Source organism: Pelobates fuscus, chromosome 3 (assembly GCF_036172605.1).
Source record: "Pelobates fuscus isolate aPelFus1 chromosome 3, aPelFus1.pri, whole genome shotgun sequence".
Lineage (NCBI taxonomy): Eukaryota > Metazoa > Chordata > Amphibia > Anura > Pelobatidae > Pelobates > Pelobates fuscus.
Genome location: NC_086319.1, coordinates 190,282,293 through 190,306,359, shown reverse-complemented (window position 1 = coordinate 190,306,359; position 24,067 = coordinate 190,282,293). Strand labels below are relative to the sequence as shown.

Below are 24,067 nucleotides of genomic sequence, written 5' to 3'. Positions count from 1 at the left end.
GGCAGTGAGTGAGGCGGACGGCCGCTGCCCCACTATCCTGCCTGACAGTGCCTGGCCAGAGGCCCAGATCGGCGAGGACCTGGCCCTGTTCCCCCCCCCCCCTGGGCCGGTGGGGGTGATCCCGGCCCCCACCCTGTGTCTCGGAGAGCAACAAAGCAACCAAAGCCCAGCAGTGTTACCAGCTTGAATGGCGGCCTGGGTGTCCCACCTAAGATGGCGGATGCCACGTGCACCGAACCCAGGGAGAGAAAAAGCGGCACGCAGATGCTCATAAAACATGGCACAGCTGCCAGGAGCGAGCCAAACTACTTCCCACAACAGCCACTTGTAGGCACCCTCCAGAGCGCCCCAGCACAGTGCTTACCTCAAGGGGCACAGTACTGGACTGAAGCTCCGACACAAGAACAGGCCAGTATCAAGTGGCAGAAACGGGGGCACGGCAAACCAACACCCGCATCAAAGAAGAACCCACTACAAAGAACTACGCAGAAACTAGCACCTCAGATACACCGGAGAGCTGATCCCCCATACAAAATGCCGCGCCCCACACCTGGATGGCTGCACACCACACTCCGACCAGCGATGAAGACGCCACGCGGCATACTGACAGCCGACCAGCGACGAGGCCCCTCTCAGCCCACGGAAGGCTCCAGCAAACCGGAGAACCGAGAGCGCATCCTGCACCCGTACACTACAGCCACCTTTCCAGCTGTCATCCCTGAAGCGACGGACTCACCAACTCAGCCCCGGAAGGGAGAAGGCTGATAGCTGACACAGAAGGCACAGAGTCTGGACGCTGCAGGCCACCACTAAAACCCTGCCTGCTTTGATATATTAAAGGAGGCAACTTGGAGGCAGCTGATGCTGGGCATGCCAGAGTGACCTAACATGTAGATGTTCGTGGTATGATCTGTCTCCCTGGCTTTCCAGAGAGGCCCAATATATAAAATGTTATTTAGCATGGTGTGCTTGCCTGACCAGTCAGAGTAGCGTAATATATATATAACGGCCAGATTTCTCATATGCCTGTTTAAAATGTGTAAAACACACGTCATACTTCATAGCAGACACTAGGCAACATTTGTGTCCTCTATGTTAACCCATTAAAACACAAGTACAAGCACTATACCTTCAGTGCACATGCTGGCAACTCACATGCTGACAAGCTACACATTATGGGCTCACTCTTAATACCTCGACCTCTCCATTTACTGCGGCACAGGGTTGGGAAGCAATCCAGACACAGCATTTCCTATCACCGAGTGAACTACTCTTAATACCCCAATCAACATGCCTAGGAGTTTGTATAGCCTAGTCTCTCTTGTCTAAAAGTTAACCTAGACATGTTCAGCTTAGCCTGTAATGTATATTGTTTAAAAAAAAAAATGTGCAGTATACTCAAATGCCTTGTAACTAATATGCGTTATCCAATTAACTGTCTTGCCAGTGCTGTTAGGGCATTGAACAAAAATTGTCTGTTAAACTTGTGCACACGAAAATAAAGAATTAAAATATATATATATATATATATATGTATATATATATATATATATATATATATAAATTTCCCAAACAGAGCAACGTCAAAAACAGAGAAGGTATATTTGTTGGTCCTCAGGTTATAAAATTACTAAAAGATGAAAAGTTTCTCCAAAAATTAAACAAAAACAGTTGGGCGGAGTGGGGCGGTTGGGCTGGCTGGCAGACATTTTGTGTGGTTCAACTGTCTGACCCACTAAACGTGCCCAAAATGCATAATAAGGAAGAGATTTCAGCTACCATACCACCTTGTTAAGGTGGAAGAGACTGCCAGCTTTAACCCGGTGCAGGAATGGAAAGTGTGCCGAACGGAACCTTGCTGGAACCTCGCCACGGGTTCTTAGAGGGGCATGCTTGCCAGCCTTCTGCCAAAAAAATATAGGCCCTTTTTCATCTTGTTCTCGCGAATGCAGGCAGCGGTGTTTGGTCGTCAAGTTCATGGAACTGTTTCCAGACACTGAAACTCCTGAACACCGCTGGACTTCCAAGATCACCTGCGTTTGGTTCTACATAACTTAGAAGGGCACTGTTCGGTGGAAATGTTCCCACGAATAAGGTGAACAAGCTCCAGGGTAAGACTCTTGAATATGTTCGGTAGTTTGTTTGGTTTTTAAACTATCGAACTAGATCGACCGCAAGCCCTGATTCTCTGGAACTGTTTATGACAGGAGACTCATGTACGGTCGGTCAAATTATGACTTCAAAGGAAACCCTGAACCTATCTGGGTGATTTTTGGATATGTTGGTACCCCAGATCGGGGCTATCAGGGGATGTGACTGTTGTGGGGTTTCCATGTGTTTTGGGAGTACTTTCGGGAGGTTGTCGGCTGGAGATAATTGAGTTTAGTACAGTTCCTGACTCAATTATCTCCCAGGCACAGAGGAAGGATTATCTTGTTTTATGTGGTGTCCTGGACTTGAGAGCCAATGTAATCATGTGCATTTTTGCTGTAGTCTACTCTCAGGTCCAGTGGGGAATGCCCTTGAAATATGTAACCGGAAACCCCTTGCAAGGGGACCTGCATATAAGGCCAGTTGTGGCTGCCATTAAAGAGAACGCTTTACCCCTTCATGAAGTCTAGGCTCATGTTTGGGGGATTGAAGAGCTATATTCACTCTTGGGATTGCTATAATCACTATACTACTTTGCTTTGCTCTCTGGTCTACCCACTGGAAGCTGGATCCTGGTCTTGGGTCCAGGGTGGGTGGACAGCGAGACCCCAACCAAGCTGCGGCCGTTTGTGGGTTTTATGGTGGTTGTGGTGTCAGGTGCAGTGCTTATGGTACTCAAGGATTACTAGGAAGCAGCGAGTGACGAGGTTCCCGGTCAGGGTGCCAGGCGGTCAGTCATAGAAAGCATTAGATTTGCGGAGACAACAGAAGTTTGGGCCTGTCCACAAACCCCAGCACAGCGGCCCTGAAAGACATGGCCGATCGAAGCCTGCAGCAGCATGATAACCAGCCTGCTCTGCAAACTACATGACAAATCTCAATTGGCTGTATGTATGCTTACATTATGTACTTTAAAATATAAACAAAAATTAAACAAAACCAAATTAGCAGCGTGGATTTCTTTTAAATCTGTTGTAGAAGGGTCTCTTGGCGATAAGAAGGATGAACAGGATGCAAGAATAATAAAGCAACTAATTGAAAACAATAAGAAATTATGGTGTTGAATGCCACCAAAAGTCCACTTTCAACATTCTCATATTAAAGGAAAACGATAGGGTTATAAATATTTCTTTATTAAAGTTATATTGGAAAATATTATTAGTAACATTTATACAATGTCAAAATAATCTGCAGCGGTTCACAGTAAAAAAAATTAAAGAAGAAGAAGAAAAATGGTGGGATATTTCAGTGTGAAGAAAGCCCTGCTCAAACGAGGAGTTTACAATCTATGAGGATTTGAAGTAGGCAGATTTCTAGCTTCTAAGACATTGCTGTTACTATTGCTGTCATCAGCCGATGAATGCAGATTATATAACATGAGGAAAGACACTGAATCAAGCAACACTTTAAAAGATATTGCTACCGAGAACCAAACTACAAAATATATCAAAATTGAGGCAAGCATCTCATATGATACTAAATCTGGCTAACATATGCGTGGGTATTGGCAAACAAGGGGAATGTGCCCAGGTTTGGAGGGGTTAATATAATTTGATATACTGACATATTCACAGTGAAAATTCAATTTAACTTTAGTGAACAAACCCCCACTACTTTTTATTTCTCAGATGTCGTTCTAGTTTTAAAATACTGAAATTACTAAACAGTCATAGTTCTTACTAAGAAAAGTTGTTGTTTTTTTCTATATTATATTTTACTGACCCTGAGGTCTCTTTTCTCACTACCGAACCTGCCATGACACATTACCTGCCTCTAGTATAGTGGAGTAAGTTAACAAGTAGCTCCCATAATGCAAAGCCTGTCAATATGTGTGTTCTCAAAGAGGTAAAGTGGCTTTATGGAGATGACAGAACGGCCTAAATGTCTTTCTGGCTTTATTACATATTTTTACACCTTTTAATTTTTCTCATTTTTGATTTGAATTCATAGTTTGAAAATCATTTTGAAATGTGTGCTTCTTAACCCCCTACAGTTATTTGATTTAAGTTCTTGTTATATTAGTGCATTTAATGTAAATTATGAAAATCGTGTTGGGTAACCTTTGTTTTTTTTATTATATTGTAGTCTATTGCTTTTATTTGTCTTGTCCCTATTTTTTTTTTTTTTTTTTTGCTGGAATGTATTAAAATATTGTGAACAATGCACTAGTTAATTTCTCACTGTGCTCATCTGCTCTGAGCAGCAGTCGGCCAGATTCTTGCTGAAGCCGAAAATCTCTTGCTAAGCTGAAGCCTTCTACAATGAAAATCAAAGTACTATTGTTATTCTGAGCCTGTTTTTAGATGAAGTACATTGGCGCATCTGTTATTGATTTATTTGTACTTGGGAATGAAAGAATCTGTCTCTGTTTAATAGAAACAGGTTTTATTTCTAAGGCTCATAGACACCACAGTGTTCTAGATATCCCAAGAAAGATGCCACATGTTGAGAACACAATAAGCCCCTGTAAAAGAAAAGGCGCAATCAGGCTGATAATAAAATAGAGCTTCTGTTCGAAGTCCTGAAATAGGGGACAACATTTCATGGGTCGAGAACACTGATTCATTGATTTCTCTCTATTTTATAAGCTGAATATTGTTGAAAAGTTTGAACCAGCAATGTTCAGCATTTGCTACTGATATAGAACACTTTTGTTATTATCATTTAGTAACTTTTAGAAAAATGGTACACTTCAATTAGACATGTAAAAATAAATAAAAATAAATCATATGAAAAAAAAAATTGTTCCTATGCTGTTATACCATTGGAAGTTTGAGATCAGTTTCCTCAATGTACAACTTAAACTGTTTATCTACTTTTTGGGATTACAAAATTACAAAACAGGGGTTGCAAATGTGTTAGACCAGTCATTTCTGAGTGTAATAGGTAGTTTTAGATCGCTTGAACAACGCTCAGAAGATTATGGAAAATAGTATTATTTGGCTGAGCAATTCTTCCTTTTCGCAAGTCAATTTTATGGTGTGCGTTTTTATTATTATTTTTGCACTTACTGTATATTGGGGGGGAAAGGCTACAAATTAGTGTTAAATGCCTCTAGGGTAGTATTTCACAATTTCTCCTTGGTGCCCATGCAAGGCTTTACCTAATAACAAATGATCTATTTCACGGGTGAGTGCATTCAGTTTACACCTGAATAGGATATTAGATAACCCACTCAAAGAACAGGGCTGGCTTAGTGCCCTAATGGCGATGTGAGAGCCACTTAAGGTTTTGGCACAGGGGCAATGTTAAGTATATCAACCATTGTCTGTACTCACAATTGTTTTTCTGTATTGATGACTGCTTATTTTGCTTCTTGTTATGCACCTATGTTTATTCCAGTGTTCCAAATGTATGAATCTTATTTATACTTGATATAAAATGGACATTGTACGTTCAATTCAAGTCACTATATCTCCTTAAGCGGATAATATGTTATTCAACATACTGTTCACTTAATGGGATACTGTAGGCACCCATATAACTTCAGCTTATTGAAGTGGTCTGGATGCAATGTCCCAAGTCCCTTAACTCTGAGCAGATAACTATTGTAGTTTTTAAGAAACTGCAATAATTACCTGCTAGGGTTGAATGCATTAACGCTCAACCAAGATAGGGTGGATGGACTTTTTCTTAGAAGTGGGACATCTTACTCATTTTTTTGCTACAAGTGTTATATAATCTATTATGGATGAGGGAAGGTGCACATATTGGCTTGAAGTTAATTAGTTATTTTAATTAATTAGTGATGATAAAGGTTATATTTTAACGATTCCTCATGTGCCATTTTCTTATTACTTCTCATTGTTTTCATTCAGTGGTTGATGTGAAATCTGGATCAGCCATACTGATAAGCAAGTTCTCTATTTTGTAATAACCTAACCCTATATGTTTAATATATAATTAAAGACACTAGACAATTCTCCAAGATCTTGTCAGTATTGATGTGATCAATAAGACAAGATTGATAAGACATTGTTCACAACCTGGACTTTTGCATCCAAGATGTGATTTAGCAAAAACAAGAAAGCAAGACATTCGGTTAGGTAGAATATTGGTAAGACTGTGCGAATATTCTCTGTAACTCATTGTTGACCGTACTAGCATATTCTCATTAACTGTAATGCAATGCCTGAGAATTAATAAACACGGCAGTAAGAAGATGAAACATTGTTTGGTCTGACTCTCTTCATAATCCTGTATCAGGGGTTACCCCCTCCCCCATTCAATGTTGTTGGGTATATTTATAATAGTTCATTGTTGTGTAAACTAGAAATGTATGCACTTTTATTCAAATTAAACGTGTGTACTGTGACATATACGCTTTAAAGTTATGAGGAAATAGAATTGTGATCCATAAATTAAAGCAAATGTTATTTAACTTTTCTTTGTGCTACTTTTAGCTCTAGATGTGCAGCAGAGTGTTAAAACATTTTTATAACTTTTTCGTTTTTCTTTTCTAGTAAAACTTTGAATGTTATGTGTCACTGAGCAATCTGCTCTGTGTTCTCTTGCAGTGTTTGCATTCCCTGAGAATATAGGCCTTGTTTGGTGATCAGTCTTGTGTTGATCCTGGATTAAGTGACGTTTCATTGAGTATGGAAAGAGAATTTATCAACAGAATCCATAATCTCCCTTTGTACAATGAAAAAGACCTTCTGTTCCCTTGCTACAATCCTTGTCCATGTACTTAATAAAAGGCAGAATCCCTAAATGTAGCAACCTATATGTGTTAAAAGGCTAGAACACTAATTTGTATGCACAATACAGTGTATATAAACATTTTAGAAGCAGGGCCGGACTCTGCATACAAAGCAGTCCTGGAAAATAATCTATGCCAGCCCCATTGTGCTAATAAATATATATATATAGGTATATTTCTTTTTCTAATTCAAAATATTAGTCATTTCAGGGTAATTAAATGAAACTGTTAAGATTACTCTAATGCAGACACAGACAATCTCACTGACAAAAGCTCATTGATGCACAGGCTCACAGACAATCCCACTTATATACATAAGCTCAATGACAAAAACACAAGTTCACTGATGCACACAAATAGGATCACTGACAGACAATGTCAATGACACACACACACACAAGCTTTTTACAGACAAGCTCACTGTCAAACACACGCTCACTGACGCACACATAATCACTACAGACAAGCTCACTGACACACACATGGTCACTGCAGATAAGCTCACGGTCACACATGTGCTTACTACAGACAAGCTCACTGCACACACATGCTCACCACAGACAAGCCACACTCATGCTCCCTACAGACAAGCTCACTGACACATATAAGCTCACTCCCTAGCAGACACACACACGCACACAGAAGCTCGCTCACTAGCAGATGCATGCGCACACACACACACAGAAGCTCACACACTAGCAGGCACACACACACACACACACACACACACAAACTATCTCACTAGCAGATGCGCGCACACACACACACACACACACACAGAAGCTCACTTACTAGCAGATGCACACAAACACAGAAGCTCAAGCTTATGAGTAAAATATGAATAATAGGGTGGATTAAATTTAACCCCTTAAGGACACATGACATGTGTGACATGTCATGATTCCCTTTTATTCCAGAAGTTTGGTCCTTAAGGGGTTAAAGGAGCACCATAGGGTCAGGAACACAAACATGTATTCCTGACCCTATAGGGTTAAAACCACCATCTAGCCACACTAAATATAGTAAAATCTTACTTGTATTCAAGTATATAGCTGCTTACTTTGTCCCTTTTTACTTTAGACCTGCCCACTGCCTACTGACATCAGCAGAAGTGGTAGCCTGATCCAATCACAATGCTTCCCCATAGGATTGGCTGAGACTGACAAAGAGGCAGATCAGGGGCAGAGCCAGCACAATTCAAACACAGCCCTGGCCAATCAGCATCTTCTCATAGAGATTAATTGAATCACTGAATCTCTATGAGGAAAGTTCAGTGTCTGCATGCAGAGGGAGGAGGCACTGAATGTTTTGATGCATTTTAGGCAGCAATTACCCAGAAAGGATCTCTAACAGACATCTTAAAAGTGGCCAGTGAAGTTATCACTAGGCTGTAATGTAAACACTGCACTCTGAAAAGAGTGTTTACAGCAAAAAGCCTAAAGGTAATGATTCTACTTACCAGAACAAATTCAATAAGCTGTAGTTGTTCTGGTGACTCTAGTGTCATAGTGGAAGTAAAGTAATTTTAAATCACAAGTCCGCAAGACTTGGTATAAATTGTACTTTTTAAAAATAAAAACTAATTCTTCTTGTTTTTTTTATCTTTATATTTGCAACCAGATGGATTTAAATATTTAGAATAATAACTCTTCATATTTTAATAGTTACATCAGAACTGATTTTAGATAATTATGAAGTTATTGCAAGGTGAACTGACTCCAGTTTAACAGTGTAGTAACTCATGTTTGGATAACAATTTCAATTTAACATGCTCATTGTGTGTAGATTTGCAGAGTAACAATGAGCTTAAAGGGACTCTCCAGTGCCATGAAAACAAACCGTTTTCCTGGCACTGCAGGTCCCCTCTCCCTCCCTCCACCCATCCCAAGTTGCTGAAGGGGTTAAAACCCCTTCAGTGACTTACCTGGGCACTGGTTCAGGGTCCGCCCACGCTTTAAATGGGCATTGATCCTTTAAGGTCTTTTTCTGAAATGTGTATATGTATGTTACCTCTGCAGACCCAAGTTCAATTAATTTGGATTAATGAAATTCATTAACCAAAAAATATAAATATTGGATGAATATAAAGCCCCATGCTACATAATTAATCTATATTTCACGGTGAATACCCTTTGGACTACTATGTATCTTAAATAGAAGCCTATGTTTTAGATGTTTCTTTTATTCAAAGAAATATGATTTTATATTTATATATATGTGTGTGTGTTTGTTTTATCCATACTGGCAAAAGGGGCAAATCATTGGATGTATTAGATGTATGCTAAGAGTCTGCAGTACGCAGTAATGCTGTTTTAAAACACTGAAGACACAAAGCACATAATTTTCAGATTTTTTAGTGCGATTACATCTGAACCTATCAATAGTAGTATTTCATTATTATTATTATATATGTAATATATGTAGCTTAACAGCTCTTGCAGTGATTATTTTTCTTTGTTTAATGTAGTGGTTCCAGTTCAGAGAAAGGCAATGTTTCCATTGTTTTCTAAGGCCAGACTTACTCAGATAACCACTAGAGGCCCTTCCTGGTGTGGCCATGCAATTTTTGTAGGATGGACATTCCGCATCCTCTTGCTCTGCTTGAAGATTCGGAATGTTTCACATAGAGACTAATTAAGCCAATTATCTGTATGGGGAGATGCTGATTGGCGTAGTGCGGCAATTGCGATGCATATACCTTAACATCTAATGCTCACCTGTAGGATCTCAGCCAGGTAGAGTGCCAGGCTTTTTATAGCAATGATTTCGATATTTACAACCAAAGATTATTCTTTTCTAGTAACTAAGTGTTTAACATTTCTGACTTTTTCTGGTCCACAGTTACTAATACACCCATGTCTGACTTTTATTTTTGAGGTTTTAGAATGTATGAACTTTTTAGGGTTTAATTTTATTTTGCTATTTGGTCTCCATTTTTCAACTTCTATGTAGTATGACCCATCTACATCAGCAAGATTGAATTATTTAATTTGTATCAGAAATTGTTTGTCTGACTGCCACCAGTAGGCATAGGCATAATGTAAACAGTGATGTTTTTCAGAAACAACACTGTTTTCTTTTACTAGGCTTCTGAGGAAAGTTGCATGCACCTAAATAGCTTAAGATAAAATTATTTGGGTTCTTAGACTGTCCCCTTAACATTAGTCTGTGAGCTGTGTTGTCAGCACAGAAATTTAGTATTCTGCACAGGAGTAGAAGCTGCTAGATTATATATGATTGTGCATACACAATGTCAGGCCTCACAGGCAGTGTCTACTGCACATGCTGATGTATACAGCAACCACCTGTTTAGCAGTGGAATTAAAATACATTTCCAAATAAGTCTTGGATAGTTGTATCATTATATTTTATTAATGAGAGGCTTTTGGATTACATGTGAAGACATCTGTTAATAAAGCTAAATGGTTAAAGGATATCTTAAACTGTGTTCCTGTCTCATTTAAAGGTTGCACTGGTAAGACAGAAGAATGAATATATCAATGACAAACCATTTGGAAAGAAGGACTGGCATGACTATGAGCAGATTAGAAAAGATCATGAAAAAACAGGTAATCTTAACATTTTGTCAGTAATGCTAGTTATATATTTGGTTTACTTTCCATCACTTCATTGAAGTTGCATTGCTCATACATTTTCATTGTATAAGTCAGTTTAAAAATGTTCCCAACAGATTAATTTTATTTTCATGTCTCTTAAGCTGGTGTGAGTTTTGCTCTCATTAACATTTGAAAAGCTGTAAAATGTTGATGTGGTGATGGCCAATACACTTTTCAAACCCTTACAGACTTATTCTCTGAAGTGAGAATTGCCAGGAATTTCATGTTAAATTAATGTGAATTTAAATTTTAAGGCTACAGTGGCAAAACTAAAAACAGAGTTGACTTTTCTTTTTTAGATATATTTTCTAATCAGCTATTTTGGCCCCTATGTTGAAATTGGCTTTAATTCCTCTGAACTCACATCAATTGTCACTTGAGTGAATAACCCTGTAGATGTTTATTATGATAAAATAATGAAAGCAGCTCTGTCACAGTTTGGAGTGTTGGCATAATTTGCTACTCCAATGGGTGTCTGGTGGCCACCATGTGCAGGGGAAGGTGAGTTATATTTGCCTAAACCTGTCCCTCTAGGCCGCCGCTATTGTTTTCATTCTGGACTTCTTCAGCTCCTAGCAGCTGAGCCCACATCAGTGTTGTATTCTCACGCATGCTCGAGAATACAACACTGTGGTCTATGGATAATCCCACAAGACCACAGGTTCCTCCATAGACCAAGCCTTTTTCTCTGAAGCCGTCACTAGTGACAGCAGGGTGAAATTACAAAACTTGACAAAATTCTTTGGTCCTTTTTTTTTGGTCAAGTGTGTGAAATATACTCAGATAAAGTGAAATTTCAAAACCATCAAAGTGAGTATTTCATAAAGTTTTTATCATTAGGTAAAACTAATATGTGGGACAGGTGGTGACAATGTCGCTCTAAAATGATTTGAATATAGCCATTTCAATTTGCACCACACCAAGCATGTCAAACTCGCGTCCTGCAGCCGCGAGTACATGCTGGTGTTATAGCAGAGTAGGCACTGTATGTGTGTGTGTGTGTGTGTCAGATCAGATTTGGCACAGGGTGCAGTTGTTTAGTAGAGTGGGGGGGGACTGGGGTTTAGTAGAGAGGGATGCTGTTTTTATTTTTATTTTTTATACTGTACTTTTTAAAATAAACCCACATAAACTTAAACCTTGTTTATGTGGCCTGTGCCAGACTTTGAGTTTGACATGCTTGCACTACACTGTTGAGATGCGATTAAACTTCCAATGCGGGGGGCGGGGCCGGGCCGCCGAGCCGCATGGCAGCAGACTTACATGGCTCCCGGCCCAAACAAACCAAACTGGCTCTGAAACGCACACAGAAGGCGCAAAGACCGGGTCACCCGCTGAAATAAAGTTAAGGATAACACCAGCTTTAAAAAGATGCCAATTAGACCCTGAAAGAAGGTTGTGAACACTGTAAAGGACTTTCAAGGCCTACCCGAGGCCGCAAGACCAGACTCGAGTGTCCATGAGTCGGTCATAATACATGCCGATCCTCCGTGCCGGGCCACAGACGACTTAAAGAAAAACTAAACAACTTACCCAGGCAAAGGACGCCGCTGGCGTGGGGTAATCTGGCCTCATGGAGGCGACACACGCCGAGACGGGAGTTCCCCGTGCTGGGCCCAGACTGCCCTCCAGAACTGGCAAAGGCAGACGAAAAGGAGCCCACCAGCAAAAGAGCCGTGAGGACCAGATTACATCCAAGCTCACTACGACGAAAGAAGACGTGAAGGGGACTATTAACTGCTCCTGAAAGGCTGGCAAGTACGGCACGGGTGGCCACAGATGTCGCCGGCAACTAAAAGAATTCCCCGACTACCTGCCCACCGAAGGAGTGACGGCCCAGACTTACCGAGTCTGTGGGGGTCCTCGGGGAGTCGAGTCCTGTGGATCAAGGGGATGCGGGCCTTCCAGCGGACCGGTGGCCGTGAGGGATGCGCATCGTCCCCAAGTGTGTGGCCGGCACCAGGAGAGACTGGGGGCTTACACTCCACCGAAGCTTGAGAGGTGCTGGGGAGGTGCAGGGGACAGGGGGCGCTCAGGCCCTAGGTGTGGGGGTCCAGTGGACGGTCTCTGGCCCTGAGTGCCCACAGAACCACAGAGAGCCCTGCGGGCGGACAGTGTCTTGTCTGGGGAGGACGTATGGAACCCGGCGCACTGGGGCCATGTTGTTGCTGTGCCACGAACGGCCCAGATTGGACTATTATAGAGTCCCCAATTATGGTCATTATGCTTGTACCGTACCTACCTAGAATTTAGTACTTCTAAATTTTCATATATTTCATATGTCCTTATAAGCTTTTGTTTATTCATTTTCTGCTTTTCTATAATTTAACATGTTATAACTGACAGTTTTGGACTGTGTACTAATGGCCTTCACATAGGGTGATAATATCATTGCAGGCTCTGCGTACCAGCCTTTAACTAAATTAACTTGGCACATAGTTGATAGCCAACCAGTATGCAAATGGTAGATGAAGATATTGCTTCTGCTTAAGATAGGCTCTTCATTTTATTATTTTAAATTAGGGTGTATCGCAACACCTGGCTGTGCGTGCTTGGCACAAGGCCCTTTGGAGCACAGGGGACACTCCCACTGGAGCTTTGCAGGGGACCTCACGTAGGCCCTTTTTCTATTACACCCCTCCCCTTCCTAGAAGGCTGGGGCATTTTTGTTTAATTCCTTCTTATAACCTGCTGTAACTAAGCCTTGTTAAGACCTATGGAATATGTCTATCTAAACTGTTATTTTGACGTAAGCTACCATGACCCAGCCAACTAACCTAGCAACACACTAAACTGTAGTGGTGGACCATGAGGGCCCACATAGCCGTCTCACTTATACCTAGGCCCTACCACCCTAGGCCCTCACATACTAGCAACCTTAACCCATCAATACACTAACTAGTAGGGCTAGATAGCGAGGGAATATACAGCCTCACTATTACTTTAAGAAAGTTATAAATTGGTAGGCTTGGACCGCCAAAACCTAAACCACGCCTTATTGTTATCCCGACACTGCTATACAACTATGACGGGTCTCAAGCGATTGGTTAGTACTACCTTTCCGCTGCCTCATATGCAGAAACCGGAGAAATACACTCACGCTCACTTAAGCTGTTTTATAATTTCAGCCATTACTTTTGACTTATATACTTACTTCACTTACGTGACTGCCCTTTAGAAGGTCAACTAGTGCACGTCCTGTTTTGGTATGACCAATTGTAAACGACTATTATGGATCACTGAAATTAGTTATGACCCACGTTTAACCTGTTTATGATCATCTTCGGCTACTATTGTCTAGCACAGGAATCTGTACTCCACCTTGACTCGCTACTCCAGATTGCGACCATGGCTAACTTGACACCAGACATGCTTGATGCAAGTAGACGCCGCAATTAATATAGCACCATGATAATAACGTGATATCTACATATATTTAGTATGCTGGCTTATGTAATTCTGCAACATATTTCTATGCTTCACCATGCAGTCGCTCAGATCTATGCTGTTCTGGATGTGTGTATTTGCCTATGCTGAAAAATAAACCTTGAATGAAAAAAAATTAAAAAAAAAAACTTCCAATGCAATCCAAAGATGTCAGGCATAGAGGATACTGGGTCTTTAGAGCAAGATGATATTTGGTTTTGCAATTTGTGTTTAAAAACGTGAATGTGTACCAGCAATGCATACAGTAGTTCATTGCAGTATTACTTGTAGCTGTAAAATATATGTAGCATACAACTGTAAGTCAGAATATTAACGTTTGTGTTTCAAGGTAAATGTCCATATTTTGCACAGCTCAGTATTGCTGTAGTCTGTCTTTGGTGACCTGATTGTTTCTTCAAGTAATGAAGTTGTTTAATTTTAGGAAATGGTGAACAGGGCAAGCCTTTTCAAATGACAGATGCAGATCGTGTAGACCAGGCATACAGGGAAAATGGATTCAATATATACGTCAGCGACAAAATCTCTTTTAATAGATCCATTCCAGATATCCGGCATTCCAAGTAAGTATGCTCTGTAATTTGGACAACTGTCTAAGTGGAGGCAAATCTTTTATTTAAAAGATAATGAGGTCAAAAATACTTTATTTTATCAGGTACCATTCCATGTTGAATATTGTTAATTCCAGTGACAAACAAATATATGGAATGTTACAGGAAGCCACCAAAACAATATCCTTTTTTTCCCCCTCCCTTTCTTTGATTTCATTATTTTGCCAGCATTGTGTGCATATGTAAACATCCAGACAAATAAACCTTAGACATAATTGAACTTGTTACACTATGATAACTTGTAGAAACATTTTATGTTCTTATTATGTTTACAGTTGAGTATGCCCCTCTTCAAATCACTTCTTCTGCACCATCAAGATTTGACCTGCAGTTAAAAAAAAAAATTAAAAAATTCTTCTAGGTGCAAGATTTATGTTCCTTAGCGGTGATGTTGCCTGTTAGGAGCTTATTTTAGACCTCTACATACTAGTTAAAAGCTTTACACTCAGGTGTTCACTTGCTAAACTGGTATCCTACTTTGTTGTCATACAGAAGCCAATGCAAGTCCAATTGCAATAAATGTTTCCAACTAGGACCTACATATCAAATCCCGAAATAATTCATTCTTGAGCAAGCACCTTCTATTCTCCCTTCCATAAAGGATCTACTCACAACACTTCAAATGTGCACATATGTGCTGATAACATCATATATATTGTCAGGATTTTTCAGTAAGGGGAGAATTGTCAGGAATTCTCATGTTCCTGGCACTATAGTGCCCTGATGTTGCCCCCACCCTCAGGGTCCCACTCCCGTGGCGCTGAAGGGGTTAATTCCGTACCTTTTTTCCAATGCCGCATTATCAATGCTTTCCTATGGACGCTGGTGTCTTCTCACTTTGAAAGTCACAGTGAGAAGCGCGGAAGCGCCTCTGGCAGCTGTCAATGAGACAGCCACTAGAGGCTGGATTAACCCATAGGTAAACATAGCAGTTTCTCTGAAACTGCTATGTTTCCTGCAAAAAGGGTTAAACGTAGATGGACCTGCAACCCAGACCACTTCATTAAGCTGAAGTGGTCTGGGTGCCTATAGTGGTCCTTTAAATTTGAAATTCACTTTGAATTCCCAACTATTTTTACTTTAGTGAATGACCCTATAAGAAACTACATTTGTTGCATGAGTCTGTATAATTCCAAGATTTCAAAGAGGTTGAAGGATTGATGTCCAAACAATCTGAGCATAAATACTGGCAAAATGCTCTTGGTAGTTTTTGACATTCTTTATTTTTGGTAGTACCGAGAATAACAGACAAGTGTTCAGAAACAATTTCTAGAAAATATGAGTGTCGACATTAGGGTTACACTGTAAAAACCTGGATTGGATTCATCTTCCTACACGTGTGTGTGTGTGTGTGTGTGTGTGTACGTGTGTGTACACCCTCCGTTTTCAAAATACTCAATATTCTGTCACGTGTGTATACACACACACCTGTGTATATACCTGTGTATATTATATATATATATAATATACACACACACATGTGACAGAATACAGAGTATTTTGAAAACGGAGTTTAAATATGTATCATGGACCAATAATCTATCCCACAGCTTAGATGTGGTACAACATTGTAGGAAGATGAATCCAATCCAGGTTTTTACAGTGTAACCCTACATTCCTAAAGTGCTCCTAAACAGCTGTAGTTAATTGATGATGAGTATTTGTTAAATGGTGTATCCTGTGACTGTTAGATTAAACATCTGTGTGTGTGTGTGTATATATATATATATATATATATTTATGCATGTGTATATTGTACAGTGCTGCTGTACAATATACACAATATATATATTTTAAGTGCATTTTAAGACGCGCATGTCTTATTGTATCTAACTATATTACACTATGTTTGGTTTATTTTTTTCCTTTATAGATGCTTAGCTGATTCCCAAATATGTTTTTATATTGCATAATATAGCTGTGTGATGTTTTTTTTTCTTGGCTGAGAGGCCTCCACGGAGATAACATGGACCAAATGTCATATAATTTCAGTACCTGGCTCACCAAACATTGGGAGTTGGATCGTCATTAACCCTTTAACCTCTTATTTTTGAGCGTCTGTTTATTTCCCTGTCATAGAACACGGCAGGACTCTTGGACTCTAAATCCTTTTAAAATTACGGAAGCAATAGCATACTAGCATACTAGTAGTAATGTAATGTATTATTAATGTGCTTAATAGCAAACATCAATCTGAAGATTAAGCAAAGGAAGATGTAAAACACATTCAAAAAATAAAATGACTTCCATTGTTTAAGTGATACGCAAGATTAAATATATATATATATATTCTGTAAGGATTTGTAATAAATGACACTCAAAACGTCTTAATAATGAATTCACACTTATTTCATTTTTCCCTTTTGATATTGTAAATCTCCATCTGATTGTATCACCATTTTGGTACACTTTCTTTTCAGCTCTTTTTAGGAATTTTTGCTTATAATAAATTGTGAATATAAGATAATATAGATGTCAAAATGATACATTTTCCCTGCATACAGCGGCAGTACAGTAGGGATATTCTTGATCATATGGACAGGTAGATTCCTTACAAATAGTTTGAAAGATTAGCAGTCTCACTCCTTTTGCTGGGCAAATGTACCTTACCTTCCAGAATCTTGGACGGTTGTATTAACTCTCCTTAGCAGATAATGCTCCTTAGCAGATAATGCTGTAGTGGGGTAGGCATGTTTCTATACATCATTTTAAGCCACTAGGGAGGGTAGCTATGCCTTGCTCTTTTCTTTTATTTATATAAACAAGCAGGAAGGAACAAAAGTCAATAGACTTATATGCAACAATTTTCCTCTGGGCAGAAAAACACTTATCGGTTCTCTCAGCTACCTCTGAGATGTAGACAACCAACTGGTAGACGACCTCAGCAGACAACATTGGAACCGTACAGACTAAACATTTTCATGTTCTATAAAACAGAAAGATTCTTTACTTTAGAAATGGATTTAAAGGCAACTAGGAGCAACAGAAAAGTTCCAACATTCACATTACTCTCCAAACAGGAAAACTCAGACACCCTTGATGTATTCTTAGTGCAAAAGAATTTCCAGCTAGAATACATTTTTACCCCCATTAGCAGTATTACTAAGAGTGTTGCAGAAGATCCATGTAATTTGCCTCCGTTATTGCGATACCATGTTGGTCCAACTGCAGCTGGTTCTCACACCTACTCCAGATGACAAAGGCAGTAAATTCCAATATCAGAAAGCACATTGGAGAACAAGAGTGTGCCTATAAAAACTCTAAGAACCGTTAAACCCCAGGCATGGAAGTTGCAATGATGATTCTACTAAGCAAAATAAGGTTGTCAACTTTACTTAGAAATGTACAAGAAATTCTACTTTAAGAATCAATTTGCACATTTGGAATAAGTTCCTTAGCTGGTGTAATAAACATCTGGATGCTATGAATCTTCCAATTCCACTAATTGTAGAATTTATTCAAGAAGGCTTTTCTCATGGGCTCTGTTCATCCATACTGAAAGTGCAAGTGGTACACCCTTAGCTACTTTCTTATGCAGGATTTAACTTCCGGATACTTAATTAGAAGATTCTTTAAGCCTAACTGGCAACTTTGTCCTCTCAAGATTTCTATTTTCCTACATGGGACTTATCATTGGTTTTAGATGGGATAGACCATTTGACCCACTCTAAAACTGTTCTATGAAATATTTGACACCCAAAACAATATTTTTAGTTGCAAATACTTCAGCTAGAAGAGTAGAAAGAATACACTTTCAGCAGCTCCAGAATTTTACCGTCTTTCATTAAGACAAAGTGGTGTTAGTTCCCAGACCTTCCTTTTGCCCTTAGGTTTTGAACAAAATCTACATGGATCTGGCTATCAACTTTCTATCAGAACCTTTCTTTACCTAAGAGAATGTTTTCACCATCTGGATGTCAAGTGTGCCTTAACCATCCATCTCTCTAACCAGATCAAATGAATAGAGAAAATCAGATCATCAATTTTTCATCATTTTTCAAGGGAAGTTAAAAAGGCTTCTAAGTCTTCTGTAGCTAGATGGATTACAAAAGCTATTTAGATTTCCTACAATCCTCAAGCAGTTATTCTTCCTGATAAAGTTAAAGCTCATTCCACTAGGGCTGGGCAGAAAAAAAAAACAACTATGTCTACTCTAGAGGACATCTGCAAATTAATTACATGGTCTTTATACTTTCATCAAGTGCTAATGGCCAGACATCTCTACAAGCAGCAGTGGCTTGAAATACCCACCCTTCACGGGAGTGCTTGAAATCTCCTTACTGTACTGCTGCTGTATGCAAGGAAAAACCTACTCACCATAAATACTTTTTTTTTTTTTTTTTTTAACCTAGTATCCGCAGCAGAACATGTATTCCAACCTTTTAGATTTTTATACTTTGGCATAAGATTGAGTTGGTTTATTTAATTTTTTTATTACTGTGGTATGACTGGGATCCTATGGACTGTCAGACAGCCTGCAAAGGATGTGGGACTGCTAATATTTCAAACTTTCTTCTCAAGGAGGCTACCTGTCCATATAATGAAGAATATCACTATTGTCCTACTGCTTATATCAAGGAAAAAATATTTTCCAGTCAGTATCAATAAAGTGTAAAAGTGCAGCCTAAAAGTCAGTTCCTCTTCAGATAGTTCCAAAACAAACATGAAATAAAACAAAATATTGTCTTTGATGCAAAAAATATATTTTTCTGTAATTCTGTTATGAGAAAAAAATACACATTTGTATTTGTACAACCTAAGTCTACTACATTTTTAAAGGGTTGCTTTAGTGGTTATGATGCCAGAAGTAGCCAAGCCCAATTTCCCGATAATGTGGCAAATCATTTTGCCGAGATTTGTCCTCTTACCTGGTCCTGCTGGGCACCTGGTCTACTTTAGTTTTGGCTGTGATGTGCATACAGATGCTGAGCTTGCTGGCCATATATTATCCGAGAATGTCAGCTTAACATGAAGGCAATTCTGTGCGAGTGTACTAGAAATTGAATGCTACTGCCCACTTACCTTTTGAGTTCTGCTGCCATAGCAGCCATAATAGACAGAGGGGCTGTTGAAGGGGCAAAAGTAACAGACCAGGGGATGGGAGGACACAAAAAGACACAGTGTCTGGGAAGGGGCAAACGAGACAGAGGCTTTAACTTAACCCATTAGCTTTTAATAGTGTCGACTAAAATCTACTGGAGATTTAGTCGAATAAAACTAGACTAAAACCAAAACAATTCAGATGACTGACATACGACTAAAATCAAAATGACTTTTTAGTTAAAAGAATATGACTAAAACTAAATTTAAATTTGCTGCCAAAATTAACACTGCATAATACTATGCTTTCAGGCCATTGCTATACCACTACTTTTTTTTTAAATTTAAAATCATCTATTTGGTCAAGAACACTGTAGCTTGTTCTGCTCCACATACAAAAGTTGATTTATTTCAAGAATTATTATATGTTGAGAGTAGAAAGAAATTTTGAACTTATGATTAAAAAAAAAACAAGGGTTTTCTCTCCTCTTTAATTCTGGAAAAGAAATCGACATTTTCAGAAAAATCTTTTTTTTAAATGCAAAGCATGTTCTCTTGCAAATGGAAAGTAGTTTTGTTACACTGGGAACATAAAATGTAGTGCGTTTAAAAGTATTGTGCTTGAAATAAAAACCGTTTATTCTAACATATTAAGCTAAATTCACTTTTTAAAACTTTTCTTTTGTTACAGTGGAACGTCAAGTCCCAGAGAGAGAGAGAGAGAGCACACTCTTTTACATTAGATACACTCTACTCTACACTAAAGCACTTAAGCTTGCTCAAGTGCATTAGGGATATTTAGGAGGTTCCCATTAGTTTTATTACTTTTTTTTCATGAGAAGGAACTTTAATAGAATTGGATGAGAATTCCCTCAATTACTTATTCTCCTAGTAAGAGAGAAGTACAGGAATGCTTCACTATGAGAAGAATCTGATTGGACGACAAATTGCAATCGCCCAGTCAGATTTGCAGCAATTGCTGGCAGATGGTTTGCATTAAAGATAACACAGGAATGTAGGAATCAAGTAATTGTTAAGAAAAATGTTATGCAAATCAACCAATGCTGTTAAAATATAATTGTTTTCCAAATACTTGTTTGTTAAGGTATAACTAAGAGGATGAACAATTCAATCACCTATTCCAACAAGATGGAAACCACAAGCAAAATAAACTGAAATATTTTTCTCTGTAGCACCCCTGTGACTGAAATGCATATTTATCTTTTCATTTGAGAATTGCATCATCAGTAATTTCTTAGAGGGTTATTAACTAAAGTTAGAATTAAAAATGAATTTCAAATTTAAACTCAAAGTAGCTGAACAATAAGCATAGCTGACTTAGAGAATGTTTCTCGTTTGGCTATTTTTACCTTGAATTTAAAATTCACTTTGAATTTTTAATTCAAATTTTGCTAAATAACCATGCTAGTATTTTAATTGTTTTCCAGGATTCACTTGTTTTCAGGGTATATGAATTGCAATAATTTGAGGCCTCTAGTAAGGAACATCAAAAGCCACACATGCGGCATGGAAACTCTTAATCCAGATGGCTTCCCCTCCTCCCCCACCCCCACAAAATGGCTTCCTTCAAAATCTTTGGTTCTCCAGAACTGTGGATTTTTTCAAGTACATCCTCCTATTCCTATTATTGTCTCTTTCTGGGCAGGACCATGAATTCATCCTTTGTTGGCTGTCCATTCACTTTTAGTCATAGGGTTCACAATAATGATTATTTTTTTTGGGATCCAACAATCATTATATTGTTATTTTACTGAAACTCCGTGGGAAAGTCCTTTAAAAAGATGGTGTCTGATGACTTGAAAACAAGGTCTAAGACAAATCACAGGGGAGTGCAGATATCCTTGATGCACCACTTGAAAGTGTATTGTCATTTCCAAGGATACATTTTCTATATTGATCAGCTCAAGGATTGCTACTCCTTTGAGTCCCCAATAATCTACTGTCATTCTCCTGGACACATCAGGCTTCTTAACTCGTGACATGGTCATATTAAAATGGCTCACTGCAAAGGCAAATACTTGACTGTCTCAGTAATTTATTTCTGTCTTTTGTGTGAAACATCAAGTTATAAGCAATATATTCTCTGCTAAATACAAGGTTAGTCTTTTTATCTTAAGTTGGGAGTGTCTTAATAGGTATAGGTTGTTGAATAGGGCTAGTTCCCACTACTGTGGATTTTTTAGATTAGGACCACTGTGGTTTGCTGTTAATCTCGCTTAGGAAACTATGGGAGGTTGTTTGGGGGAATCCATTTGAGCATGATTTAGTTTAATTTAATTTCTTTATGAAGCTGAGGACAGCATTTTCACAAATAGTTATTTTTTCAGATAGCAAATTAAGATTTTATTAGTTAGAACAGTGATATATATACCGTATATACTCGAGTATAAGCCGACCCGAATATAAGCCGAGGCCCCTAATTTTATCCCAAAAAACTGGGAAAACTTATTGACTCGAGTATAAGACTAGGGTGGGAAATGCAGCAGCTACTGGTAAATTTCTAAATAAAATTAGATCCTAAAAAAAATATATTAATTGAATATTTATTTACAGTGTGTGTATAATGAATGCAGTGTGTGCGTATGTGTGTGTGTGTATGAGTGCAGCGTGTGTGTATGAGTGCAGCGTGTGTGTATGAGTGCTGTGTGTGTGCATGAATGCAGTGTGTGTGTGCATGAATGCAGTGTGTGTGTGCATGAATGCAGTGTGTGAATGCAGTGTGTGCAGGGCCGGTGCAAGGATATTTGCCGCCGTAGGCAAAAAAATTTTTGCCGCCCCCTCCCCCCCCATATGTCCTGACTTCCCCTCCTCCTCCCTCAGTGGTCCTTACCTCCCCACCCCCGTGTTCCTTCACTCCCCCCCCCCAGTGGTCCTGACTCACCCCTCCCCTAGTGGTCCTTACCCTCCCCTCCCCTAGTGGTCCTTACTTCCCCCTCCCCTCCCATAGTGGTCCTTATCCCACCCCCTCCCTCTCATAGTGGTCCTTATCCCCCTTCTCCCTCCCATAGTGTTCCTTATCCCCCCCATCCCTCCCATAGTGGTCCATATACCCCCCCCCCTCCCTCCCATAATGGTCCTTATACCCCCCCTCCCTCCCATAGTGGTCCTTATCCCACCCCCTCCCATAGTGGTCCTTATACCCCCCCTCCCTCCCATAGTGGTCCTTATACCCCCCTCCCTCCCATAGTGGTCCTTATACCCCCCCTCCCTCCCATAGTGGTCCTTATACCCCCCTCCCTCCAATAGTGGTCCTTATCCCCCCTCCCTCCCTCCCATAGTGGTCCTTACCCCCCCCCTCCCTCCCATAGTGGTCCTTATACCCCCCTCCCTCCCATAGTGGTCCTTATACCCCCCTCCCTCCCATAGTGGTCCTTATACCCCCCCTCCCTCCCATAGTGGTCCTTATACCCCCCTCCCTCCCATAGTGGTCCTTATCCCCCCCTCCCTCCCATAGTGGTCCTTACCCCCCCCCCCTCCCTCCCATAGTGGTCCTTATACCCCCCCTCCCTCCCATAGCGGTCCTTATACCCCCCTCCCTCCCATAGTGGTCCTTATACCCCCCTCCCTCCCATAGTGGTCCTTATACCCCCCTCCCTCCCATAGTGGACCTTATCCCCCCCCTCCCTCCCATAGTGGTCCTTATCCCCCCTCCCTCCCATAGTGGTCCTTACCCCCCCCCCTCCCTCCCATAGTGGTCCTTATACCCCCCCTCCCTCCCATAGCGGTCCTTATACCCCCCTCCCTCCCATAGTGGTCCTTAACCCACCCCCTCCCTCCCATAGTGGTCCTTATACCCCCCCCCCCCTCCCATAGTGGTCCTTATACCCCTTTTTTTTATTATTATTAAAAAAAATTTTTATTATTTTATTTATTTATTTATTTTCGTCCCCCCTCCCTGCTTGATATATGGATATATGATTTACCTGTCTTCATATTTTTCATCTGCAATATTCCTGTTAATTTGAATAGTGTCCTGAACTGTGAGATCTGCCTACTTACACACAATGGCCAGCTTGATCACCACTTTGAAAAACATATTTTTCACTGCATTATTCTGGATTGTCTTTTGACATTTATTGTAGTATATAATACATAGTACTCTTGAGAGCTCACAAATCAGTGCTCCCTCACAGCCCGCGTTGGAACTCAGCTAGCCCTCTGCCACCAGGCTAACAAGGTATTTGCCTGAACATTTGAGGGTGGCATTTTTTGCCGCTCCCCTGGAAAGTGCCGCCCAAGGCAAAGGCCTTGTTTGCCTCGCGGCAAATATGTCACTGGGTATGGGGCATGTGATGGAGGAAGGAAGGGAGAGAATTATAAAAAGTTGGTGCCAGGGTGCTCCTGGCACCATAACCACTGCATGGGTTGTAGTAAGATATTTCTAATTCTTGTATAAAAGAATGTTACAATAACAGAATAAAAATATAAATGTGTAGTAGAGGGATATATCACTATACATTTTTCACCTTGACATTGTTATG

General features: G+C 39.9%; 1 protein-coding gene across 1 annotated transcript in view; it reads left to right on the top strand.

The window, feature by feature from the left end:
* The window catches only part of GALNT10 (polypeptide N-acetylgalactosaminyltransferase 10), a 117,277-nt gene that overhangs the window by 53,977 nt on the left and 39,233 nt on the right, over window positions 1-24,067 (top strand). The window contains exons 2-3 of the mRNA XM_063447844.1: window positions 10,320-10,422; window positions 14,339-14,477. Coding sequence (XP_063303914.1) covers window positions 10,320-10,422; window positions 14,339-14,477 — 242 coding nt within the window. The remainder of the gene's footprint in view (window positions 1-10,319; window positions 10,423-14,338; window positions 14,478-24,067) is intronic.